This window comes from Branchiostoma belcheri, unplaced genomic scaffold, assembly GCF_001625305.1.
Source record: "Branchiostoma belcheri isolate BF01 breed outbred unplaced genomic scaffold, Haploidv18h27 scaffold26, whole genome shotgun sequence".
Taxonomy (NCBI): Eukaryota; Metazoa; Chordata; class Leptocardii; order Amphioxiformes; family Branchiostomatidae; genus Branchiostoma; species Branchiostoma belcheri.
The window spans coordinates 3,065,280-3,077,787 of record NW_017803865.1 but is presented as its reverse complement, the minus strand read 5'-3'; the positions used below and the strand labels follow the sequence as shown (position 1 = coordinate 3,077,787).

Genomic DNA, 12,508 nt, shown 5'->3' with positions numbered 1-12,508 from the left:
GAGACATCAAATTCTAAACTTCTTTGTGTTCGATCAAAAGTGTTACATGTAACTCTAAACATGTGAGTACCAACACAGATGAGCTTCATGATAGTAAATTCTAAACTGTTAAAAGCAGCAGTACCAAGGAAGGGAGCCCAAAAAGCTTACTTATCATTTCTTTGATAGGTGAAGACCTACCTAATTATCAAATTTCATGACAATCCATCCATAGCTTCTTGAATAACATGTTAAATCACATGCAAATGCTACCAAAAACATGACTTTATAGGCAAAGGCAATATAACACCAAAAGAAAGAGAAGAAAGGCATCAAAGTTCCAAACAGGCCCTATTGAAAGGCGTTCGTTTACTGTCAGCAGTGGTAAAAGACAACCTGTAATTCCACACTAAACTGCAAGAGGGCGTGCCTATACAGCAGTCACGACCACCAGAGGAAGTATAAACAAACCTATCCCTAATTTCTGCGTAATGCTTGAGAGCTTTCCGGCCCTACTCTCCAAGCAGAGGTTTGGGTTTTGGGTTATTTTTGGCATATTTTTAGGCTTTTATAATGGGTTTCTTTTTTGCACTGGGATGTTTTTACTTGTTGGGTGAAAAAAATTCCAGTGCAAAAAAGAATCCCCGATATAAAAGCCTCAAAACATGCCAAAAATAACACATGTGGATAGGAAAACAGGTTCAATTTCTTTGAATTGGACTGAGATTCTTTTTAAAATCAACTTGGTTTATGCATAAAATCTTATATATGTGCATCCAGCATTACAAGGTCTCAGTTAAAACCTGTTTTGTTTAGGCCATTGATATACATACCGGTATAGATCATGATCAGAGAAGGTACAGCAATTAAAATAAAATTTTAAAAAAATGATTGAAATAAAAAAAAAAAGTGGAAATCATTGTATGTCCCCAAAAAACGAACACATTTTTTCTAAACTCAGTAAAATCATACTACACTTATAAAAACACAACCACTAATACATACTCTACCTTCTAGAACGTTGACCAGAAGTTTCACTAACAAACATACATGTACACTACTAACCACCCTGACACTCAGAATCTGCAACCTAAAAAAGCAGAACTTCAAAAGCACCAGACTTACTTGTTGCCATGGTGATTTGGTAACCGTGGTAACAGTCCTGATCACCCCAAACCTGTAACATTGAGAGTTGGACCCAGTAGCAGCACCACTAAACTTACATGTACAACTTACGCCACAAAACACACTGGCTTTTTGTAGTGTTGGAGGGTCCATTCTACTGTGGGCTAGTCCATTCTACTTGTAGGGAGGGGGTGTTACAAGCATTATTATGCAACTTATTGAGTCTCACCATCCACAAACAAACAAAAAAACAAACCGAAGGCACCCAAAATATAACCTTTCTGGTGGCAGCCAAAAGGTGGAAAAGAATGGAGGAATTGTCTAGGATACATTTTTTACATTATTCATTAGAAAAATGCACATCATTATACATTGCTACATTCATAGTAAAGCATTGATGACAACTGAGATTTTTGATAAAGATGAGAGTTGAACAGTTGAAAGCTTGGGTAGTTCATTATTTCTTGTGTTGGAAATTATAGCTCAACTTGACATTGAAAGGAACGGAGGAATGGTCCGGAGGAATGGAATTTTATTTTAACATGTTGAAAAATTAATCTTTGATAAAAATGGCAGTTGAAAAGTTGGGTAAGTCCAACTTTTTGTTTTGAAAATTACAGTTTAAACCTGTTTCAGAAGGACAACACTGACATCTAACCCCTAGTACAGAGGAGCTAGTGTGTTCCTGACAAAAAATCAAATCAGTGTGGCCTAAATATGGTAGCTTAACAGTTGATAGATGGGTAAACCAACTTTTTGTGTTGCAAATTACAGTTCAGACTTGTTTCATAATGACAAAATTAATCTAACCCCTAATTATAAGTACAGAGAAGCCACTGTGTGATAGAAAGGTACAAGTCAGGATCAGTAGAAGCTCCTGTCAGCCAATTTGTCAGTAACAGGTTCAGTTTCCCCCAAACTCCACAGGACTGCTGACCCATGGAGACCAGGGCAGGGCAACTTCCATTTATCAAACCTAACTCTTTAGGTGGCCACAAGACAGCTGTGGAATTGGCAACACTGTATCAACTTGGCAAAGATAGTATCAAATTGTCAAAGACAGTATCAAATTGGCAACACCGTATCACGTTGGCAAAGACAGTATCAAATTGGCAAGAAAGTATCAAGTTGGCAACACTGTATCAAATTGGCAGGAAGTATCCAATACACCATTTGGCTGTCAAAAAAAAAGATATCGGTAAAAGAAGAAAGCCTGATAAAAAAAGCCTAAAAAGACATTTAAAAAATAGCCTACAGCTCGACTAAACCCAAGCTGGGCCAGGGTTTGAAACATTGTGTGGTGAAAACCTATTAGCCAACAAGCATAACTGTTACAAGAAATTAGAGATCTCATATACTTATATAGAAATATATAAATTTCTTACATATTTCAGTCATGAAAAATTGCAGATTGTAGGGCAAAGACCATGCTTGGATCTCCGTCAACAGAGACTCTGATTGTGATCTATGGTACCAATTAACACGACCTTCAGAAGGGCTGCCCAAGGTCACAGCAAGTATGTGGGAAGTTTCTTAAGTTGTGGGATGAGTGGTCTGTAGGTCAAGGTCAGGAAACCAGCCCAGATGTTTGTTTTGGCTGAGGTTTGAGTTGTTCAAGATCACTTTTGCTACCAAATTTCAAACATCTGAAGTCAAATCATGCTAATAACAATCATCAATCAAAATAAAGACATTTTTACTTTGGAAAGTTGTGAAGAAGTTCTTTCTTCATGGGAAAATGCATGTGAAGAATCAGGGAGAGATTCACAATTTGGGAGCCTAGAGAATATTTTTCTGCAAAGACAGTCAGGACTTCTCAACTTCGTGTTACATGTACTTTGTATCAATGGATTGAGTAGAAACTCACGACTTAAAAATGGAAGACCACCTTAACACATTCCTAGCATCTCTGTCAACTGAGATTCCAAATGCGATCCCTAACAGTAGAATAAGTGATTCTCCCACATTGAAACTTTTACACTAACGTGAAAAGATTTTTGTTTCCTAACTACTTCTCTGCTCACTAGCACTTAAAAACCATCAAAACAGTTTATAAAAGTTCAGACACAACTACTAAATATTTTCACAGGATCCAGAAATAAAGGCCACTTGAAATGGATGCAAAGCAAATATTTACACTTTGTTCTACATTATTTATACTTGAGCTAAAACTAAGGGGTTTGTAGAGCAAGGCCTAGGGAAAAAAAATTGTGTTTCCTGTTTCAGTCCTGAAAAAAATTAGGGTCGGTAGGTAGGGATTATCTTTTCTTTTTCTTTTTTTTAGACTTCAGTAATATCTATATAGGGATCCAACTTGTACAATACAGTTTAACAAAGTAAAACTTGCATGAGGACACTTTTATTTTCAATGTCAATGTTAGAAAACCAATTGTGCAACGTTTCATCACTCAGGTGTCAGATCATGGAGCTAGAAAAGCTCGATCAGCTCAAAGAAAATGTCCCTTGCAGGGGTCCACCTCAAAAAAAGGCTAGGATCGGCAGTTTTTTCTAGGGTCGGTCGGGAAACACAAATTTTTTTTTACTAGGCCTGAACCTATTGCTTTGTAGAGTAAATTCTTGCCATGCAGGAGTTTTACAGAAGAAGTTTTGAAGAGCTCTTGTGCTGAGTGCTCGGCTAGTTCAAGTGTGTTATACAAATTCCCAGGGTGGAAATACGGTTTGGCCTTGTGTGGAGTAGCCTGGAGTATGTTCTGTATGGGGCAGAAAAAATCAGGAACTTGTTTCTTGGCATGTTTGATGATTATCAAGACTCTTAAAGCCATAATTTTACAAATTATCCTGTTCTACTTGCTTTTCCTAACATTGGAAGAAAATTTTACCTCAGTTTTCAAAGTTAGGAAGTTATATAAAGTTGTTTCTTGTAATGTTTCATGAATATCAAGATTTAAAGCATGATTACACAAAATTAATTTCCTGTGCCATTTTCTGTTTCTAACTTTAAAAGATTTTGCCTCATTTCTCAAAGGATGTGACTTAATCAATTCCAATATATTATTGGTCTAAAAAGCTCTAATAGGTCACATTTGATCAGTGCTTCCTTTGGGAAAAGCAATCCTTAACAAACCAACATCAGATGTGCCTTACCTTTTTAGTTCCAACTTAAAGTGACAAGCAAAATGGATGTTCGGATTCTGTTTAACGACTCACTGACTTTGTCTTGCCCTTGAACATGACCTCCGAGTTAAATAAGGGTCCTTCAAGTGGAGTAAAAATGCCTGGAGACGTCTTTATCTTACAGACACAACAGGTTCCTACTAGACACCCAACACTCCACAGGCCTGGCTAGTACTGTACTGTATTTCACTTCTACTCAGGATTTCTGAGAGAGTTCCCTATACTACTCTAACCACTGTGTTACTTGGCTAAGAGAATCATTTTTAACCCTTGTCCTGCTGACATTCCTGACACAATATTTTTCAATAATTTCATGTCTTAATTAGATCATAGACCCCCAAAGTTTTTGCCCTGCAGTGGCATAGTTACTTCGGAATCCACATTTGTTGTGTTTCGCTGCGGTGTGATGCGTTGCACGAGAAATATGCCCCAAATCGTACCTATACAGGGTGCTATATAGATGGTACTGTATGTGCAGAACAACAATTGTTGTGCTCTACAGGACTTAAATTATGTTCGCTTATGTTTGAGAAAGATGGACATGTTTGCAGTGGCGGCAGGTGAAGCAAAAAGACAGTTGGCGAATTATTTTTTCACAGTGATGATAAACTTTGCTGTACAGAAATGACCACAAAAAAACGTGAACATTAAAGTACTGCAAAAATATTGTGATTTTCTATATAGCATGACTATAAAAACTACAAACTATATTTTATTATATACTTCTTCTACATAGCTTCTGAGGTTTCAGAATCATGCTCTTGTAATCTGAGAACTGAAAAAATCACGGACTTGTAATCTGATGCCAGGAAACGTAATTCAATCCCTGAGAGAAACCGCACACTCGGCAAAACATCCGTCTTCCTCGAAACCAAAACAGCCAAAAACATGAGGATAAAACCTCAAAATAAACGTCCAGCTGATATCGCCATGGTAACCGGAGTAAATATTGACACTCCGAACTGACAGTCGGGTGATTAATTAAACTCTGGTATGAGACCAGACTGTGAATTACCGTCCGTTTAAACTTTTGTCGCTTCAACAACTCGGAGCAAACCAACAGATTTGTCAACAAACGTCTGCCAGGGGTAAATTTGGAAGGACATTCCTCCACTGAAGGGCAAGGCATTCTTGTCTCGGAGAAGGAAAATGCCAAGAAGTCTTAAGTTTGTGGTTTGATTGTCTTCCTGATGCTCCTTAATTCTTGTCAAACACTTAAAGAAGTACTAGTAAGCAGTGACTAAAGAAGAAAGCAGTGACTTACATGTAATCTATAGCAAGCAGTGACTTGACATAGCCACACTGCCCACACAATAGAAAACTACTAGTATGTGAATTCATATCCAGTTGCTTTAAAAGAAGAAAAGAAATCTTCAAGACCTAGATTAGATAGAATGTATTCTCTAGTAGTATAACATCATACTCCAATGTATGTATTTAGCTCCATGGGCATGAACATGCAAATAAAGATGAAATTTAAGAAAGACAAATCCTAAGGGACTTACTTCCGAACGTTGTTTGTTGTTGTTGTTCCTTGTTGTTGTTGTCGTGTTCGTCGTAGCCTTCTGGCGGGAAAACCTCGTCTTCCCATGATTCCTCGTTAGTCTCCATCTCGTTATCTGACGAATTGTAGCTGTCGGAGGTAAAGTCGTCAGAGTCTTCGCTAATTAACTCCTCGTTAATTAACTCCTCGTTAATGACTTTAACGACGTTCAGCCTCACTGCACCAATGGCAGTCCCAGCTACGTTGGTCACTTCACAGGTATATTCGCCAGCGTCACACAAATCCGCGTTGGTTACCGCTAAACACGTCCGATTTTCGTCCGATCGGATTGCGAACTTTTCGGAGGAGTTTAGATGTTTTTCGTCTCGAGTCCACCTGATTTGAGGCTTTGGGCTTCCCGAGAAACCAACCCAGAGTTCTGCGGTGTCTCCTTCCTCTACTGAGACGAAGTCAAGATGCTCCAACTTCGGCAAGACTGGAAAGAAAATAGAGAAAACTTTAGGTAAGAAATAGACCATGTGACAATTTTGGAACGTTTTGAAAGTTTAAACTCGTCAACTATGAACTCAGAGTTTAGTTGTGTTGTGTCGCCAACCTCTACTGAGACGAAGTCAAGATGCTCCAACTTGGGCAAGACTGGAAGGAAAACAAAGAAAACTTAAGAAAACTTTGAGAATCACTTGATCTGAGGTTTTGGGCTTCCCGAGAAACCAACCCAAAGTTCTGCTGTGTCTCCTTCCTCTACTGAGACGAAGTCAAGATGCTCCAACTTGGGAAAGACTGGAAGGAAAACAAAGAAATAAAGAAAATATTTAAGAAAGAAGTCATCACTTTCAAACTACATGTAATTTACCAAAAGACCCGCAGTCATGTATACAACAAAAGTTGATGTACAAGTCTTACACTGAAGGGCGGTGGTACCAGCTATATAGCTACAAACAAGACTAAATACAGTGACAAATGTACAGGGAACTTCCTTTAAATTGCCACAGGAAGCAGTTCTACAATCCTTTTAGGACTGCACCTCTTTTACAGCTACCAGTTGGGTGAGATTCAAACCCAAAACCTCCCGATCCACAGGCAAACTCTCCACCCGACCACACACTCCAGTGGAAGCTAGTGGATGTTTGTTTGCCAAACATTCCTTATCTTAGTTTCCTCACGATATCTCAGCTCCTTCAGCTCCAGACATACGTGTTTACTGTGTTTATAGCACAGACATCAACACTGGGCAGTGGAAACTGAAAACACTTCTGATAAACCAGTTTTTTAATTAAACCTACAACTTTAGTGTCACGGAAATGAAAAGAAACCTACAGTGGGTCTACTTGGAAGACAGAAGAAAGATGTCCAGACTTTGCATGCTGTACAAAATGACTAATAAACTGGTGGATGTCCCAACTACTAAGTACCTAATACCAGCCCAGAAGAGAACAAGAAATAGCCATGCCTTCAAGTACCAGAGTTATCAACCAAGGATTGAGGTGTTCAAGAATTCATTCTTTCCTAGAACTAGGGCAGTTACACCGGCTATACAGATACAGAACTTGTATCCTCTAGCCTCCATCAGAGAGGATGTCCCTAACAAGAGCTACGTACTGAGTTGAGTGAGGAAATAGATGTAAAATGCCTTTCCCAAGGGCATACTGCAACGGAGCCTGGCAGGGATTCAAAGTCAAAACCTTCTTTATTTCATCAAGAAATATTGATAAATGTACACAAGAAAACAGTTACTCATTACAAAAGATTTTGAAAACTGTCAGAAGTAGCATCCATTACTTCTCATCAGTGACAATCCATGCAGTTGCTTGAGTAACAGTGACTGTTTTCTTGTGTATTTCATTACCTGAAATTGTCTAACCTTCATCAAGAAATATGTTTTCTTTTTCATTTCATAACAAATTGGATTCATTTCAAATTGTCAGTATCCCTCTGGCAGGCTGTCAAAATGCCAAGACTTAGTATAAGAATTCGTGATCTATTATTATTTGGAGACCGTGTGGAAAATGTAACCTCCCTGACACTTCACCTATAAATATTTTGCCTCTTTACACAATATATAACCATCCTGATGTTTACAAGAGCACAGAAGTAAAACACTCAGATGTCAGACTATTGACGATGGAATAACTTCAAGGGTAGAAGGAACATGTTACATGTGCTACATCTATATCTTAAAGATCTCTTCTCTCTTTTTGAAAAACGCATCAACAAATTTACATAGTTTTTCATTTAGATTGTAGTTCTTGGATGACATAATATGTTTGAACAATTCTCTTTTCGGTAAGTCTGTACATTTCTGTTCTAATTGTAAGGAACTAATAAAAGATTACAAGAACGCAGGACAGAAACACTCACAAGCCAGAGCTATTAAACCTCTACCCAGGAGGGCTAACTAAGTCTTTATGGTGACGAATTATGCCCAATTTGTTTGATCATACTTAGTATACTGCTATTTTTGCCAAGCTAACAAATACACCTGGCAGTGGCAATACTCTAGATTGATCTAACTTCGTTGGGACTTGATTTTAGGATGGAAAGATTTTAGAGAAAAGAACTTGAAGGCTTTTGATGCCAGCGTATATAGTTTGATCATTCACACTTAGTCTACTCTTTTTCTTTTCGTGTTAGGATCTTAAAATGCTTGAGGTGTACCTCAGTGACTTCTCAAACAATTTAGCTACAAACTAAAGTGAGGAAATAGGTGTAAAGTGCCTTTCCCAAGGGTATATAGCTTTCTTTTTCCTCTAAGATTTGTTTAAAAAAGTCAGTTAAGGTAAAAAAAAAAGTAAGAGTAAACTAAAGCTTCTATTATTGTTTTTCACCTGAGTTGAGAGAGGAAAAAGAAGTAAAGTGCCTTTCCCAAGGGTATATATAGTACAGCATTGGAGCCTGACAGGGATTCAAAGTCAAAACATTGACATTCAATGCTCCACCTTGACACTTTAAACTACATGTATAATAAAATTTTTTAGACAGAACCTTAAACACCTGAGGAGAAAGTTCCCAGGTGCCAGGTGTGAACACCTGAACCACGTACAGGTGAGAACAAACATTATCCCAGGTTATCTACTTGTTTATCTAGCTGATTACAGGTAGCTGTTCCAATGTGGTTATCACGTTTTATAGTAGGGGTGTATTTTATGTCAGGCCTTGTTATTTCAATAACTCGGTTCATGGCTCTTTTAGGCAAGAAACTGATAAATGACCTTAGAAGTCGTTAAGTGACAGATTTAACAATACATGTCAAAAATGTCAGGATGGTTTAAAACTTTTAGGTAGTGCTGAAATCAGTCAGTACAAAAAGTGTAACTTGTTTCATGTAACTTAAAGTTTTAACAGTAAGAAAAACTTGATTATGACTGTACTCACTCTATACAACTGAGTGCACCAAAGCTTAAACTTGGTCCTTAGGCTTTGGTTTCATTATGTTTTTCAGGTTTAACATATTGTCAAAAAACTCCAAGAACCAACAATTTGAACTGGTGTGACCTAAAGTGAAGAAAAAAGGACCACAAACCTTCAAAATCATAACAAAAAGGCTGTAAAAATCTCCAACTCTTTGTAATGCATGTCCAAGACAGCTCCAGACTTGTCCATTCTATTAACTACAATCCAGCCAACTAGTGCCGTAATTGGGCAAACCTACGTCACAATTCCCACAGTCAGACTGTTGCCTATACTATGTTATAGTCAAGACAAATGACTGTTCATTCAAGCACAAGCCGTCCTGGTGTGTAAAGTTGTCCAATGGGTTACCTATAACTACTCATGCTGAAGGGTTCAGTCACTCAGCGTGAAGAAAGCTGCTATTGAGCTATGTTTGTACACTCCTGCTACATGTGTATAGAGGCTATTCATTGTATGATGCAATAAAAAGTAAAGCAGTTCAGTTCACAGCTGAAAAACTGGGCAAATTTGTCCAGCTACATGCGTAAGGTAAACTATGAAATAGAAATACAAAACAAATCTTAAAAGATCTGTCAGTATTTTCCTTTCATCAAAGTAATTTTAAAGTTAGTGATCGGAAGAAAACACTATTTCTGAATCAATAATTTTTAATTCTATGTATGTTACACCTTAAAATTGTCATCTGGCTTCTAACATCCCATAGCCTACGCCTAAAGACCTGACAAGTTTTGACATGGATACATGCATTATGTTTTTAGCATGTATAAAAGAATTTAAAGAAGATAAAACATTTAGCCTTAAACCTCTGACTGCAATCTTAACCAACAAGATCTCAACATTCTCTTACACAGACGCCAGCTTCTAGAGCAAAACCGTACAATTCCTCAGTCAGACAATGTGTTCTGTTGATGCCCCCGCTTACCTACATAAATCCAAGTCCTGCTGCCCAGGGTGGTCCCAAAGGCAGAGAGTCTCTATACTATATAAAGAGGGTAAGTCGATCTGGTACAGGAACGTCAGACAAAAGACTGGAGTTGTTGGGGTCAAGTGTGTCAGGCTGAGGCTTTGTGAGAGTCGAGGGTGTTCTGGGGGTGGGTTTGTGGAAATCACAAACACTTAGGGGCAGATCGGTTTCAGTGGAGGCCGAGCTACAGTGTTGTATCCAGAACCATGCCTAGGCTGTAGATGTACAATGTATCCAGAACAGTGCTTGGAGCAGATCTTGGATATGCGATAATCCAGAACTGATCCTATCCCTAACCCAAAATCTTAAACATTGTTATAAAGCTATTTATTACGTACCTCTGCTTTCAAATCGTTTTTCTACCTACAACTTTAAGTTCAACATTTTGCTTCTAAATAAATTGATTCTCTTCAGTGCAAAGAGATTATGTAAGTAGGATATACAGAGTGGAATAAAAATCAAAGCATCCCATGCAGAACTCTGCCTTCAAAGCATCTTTTCCATACCTTTTCGTAGTACCTCAGTCTACAACTTCAACATTTGTCTCTAATTCTGAGTCTTTTGTTTGCTTGAGTGAGAGCTTGTATATCTAAGGATGTAAATAAGGTATACAGAACTGAAGTGGCCACTTCAGTGAGAAATTTCCGACAGGAACCTTCTTAAGACATGAGTCCAGCCTTATCTTTAGTATTTCCGGAGTCTGGAGAAAGTCTAAAGCAGTTGTAGGTAAGGAAATCCCCCTGGAAACTCTCTTATCTTTAACCACAGGAGATATACTGGGTTCTTTAATACTCTTCAAGCTGAGGTTTAGGCTTTGGCTTAATTTCAACATCTTTTTAGGCATTTTATTAGGCTTTCTCTTCTGTATTAGTGTTTTTTTTTGCCAGTCAAATAGTGGTGCACCAATTTAATTTTGCACTGTCCTACATGCACCAATTAGACCTACTGTCCTTTAAACTAATCTCCAAGCAGATCTTTTGGTGGGGGTAAGACAGTATCAAATTGGCCAGTCTGTATCCATTTCCCGGGGAAATGGATACAGACTGGCCAATTTGATACTGTCTGCAAAAGATCCCCCACCAAAAGATCTGCTTGGAGATTACTTTAAACTGCCGATTTGAAACTTCCCAACAATTTGGTACTGTCTTGCCAAATGCAATTTGATAGTCTTGTCAATTTGATACTGTCTTGTAGCCACCAAAAGATCTGCTTGGAGATTTCTTCCATCCTTTGAGTTAAAAGCTATTACTTCAGAATTCCTGATATTACCTGGACTAAGCAGGAATCGTGGTAACCTTAATTAAATACAAGGGAAATCGTAGATTTCAAACCTCCGGGTTTTTTTGTGTTCTATTGGTTTAGGTTATTTGTTTGTGTGTAGTATGAAAGTTATGTGCGTAATATGTTTGTATATGTGTTTGATGGCTACTGACGGTTGGTTCGGTATGGACTGTTGATTAACGTGTCTGTCTGACAGCCTGCACCGTCACCCGCGCCATTACCCCCGCCGTCATCCCGCGCCGTCATTGCTGCGCCGTCACCCAAAATTTTTATCGGAACCAGACACCCCTCTGTTTGACCCCTTTTGAATGCTAAGACCCAAAACTGCAACCGCCCCATTCCTTAACAACATGGTAATTACCATTTTAAGCATGGCGGGGGTGTCCGGAGCACTTAAAAACCTTTTATTTCGACGCCCATAAACACATATGCAATTAAACAAAAACGTTCTGCATCATCTGCAGCCCAATAGCAATACGTATACCGAACCACAGACAAATCCGTCCAGCCGATCGCGAGAAACAGCTGCTGACAGAAATGTTTCGAACCATAGTAAAACCTCCTCGCGGAAGGATATCTCCTTCCCCGGAGGTAATAAGAGTTTTAAAGACCCAGACACTTGGTTCTGTAGCTGTTCCTTTGAGACTTTACCTTATCTTGCTTTAATCTTCAGTGCAGCTGACAGAAACCAGTATATAATGTGGTTCTGTCAACCACAGGAAATTCTGGGAACAAGTCTGGAGTGGTTTAGGCTAACAAGGCTAATCTCCAAGCAGATCTTTTGTGGCTACAAGAGGGTATTAAATTGGCAGGACAGTATCAAACTGGCAAAACAGATATTTTTTTAAAAGTTGGCAAGTCAGTATCAAATTGGCAAGACAGATACTTTTTAAAACTTTAATTTGGCACGGAAGTATCAAATTGGCAGACAGATGCAGATATTTTTTTTAGTTGGCTGGACAGTATCAAACTGGCAAGACAGATGATTTTTTTTAATTTAGCAGGGCAGTATCAAATTGACAAGATAGATTATTTCTTAAGTTGGCAGGGTAGTATAAAATTGGCAAGACAGATATTTCTTTAATTGTTTGGCTGGACAGTATCAAATT

The 12,508-nt window shown here is 38.4% G+C and overlaps 1 protein-coding gene across 1 annotated transcript in view; it reads right to left on the bottom strand.

Annotated features, from left to right (window-relative positions):
* LOC109471814 (muscle M-line assembly protein unc-89-like) overlaps positions 1-12,508 on the bottom strand; it is a 91,529-nt gene that overhangs the window by 38,571 nt on the left and 40,450 nt on the right. The window contains exon 43 of the mRNA XM_019771169.1: positions 5,745-6,218. Coding sequence (XP_019626728.1) covers positions 5,745-6,218 — 474 coding nt within the window. The remainder of the gene's footprint in view (positions 1-5,744; positions 6,219-12,508) is intronic.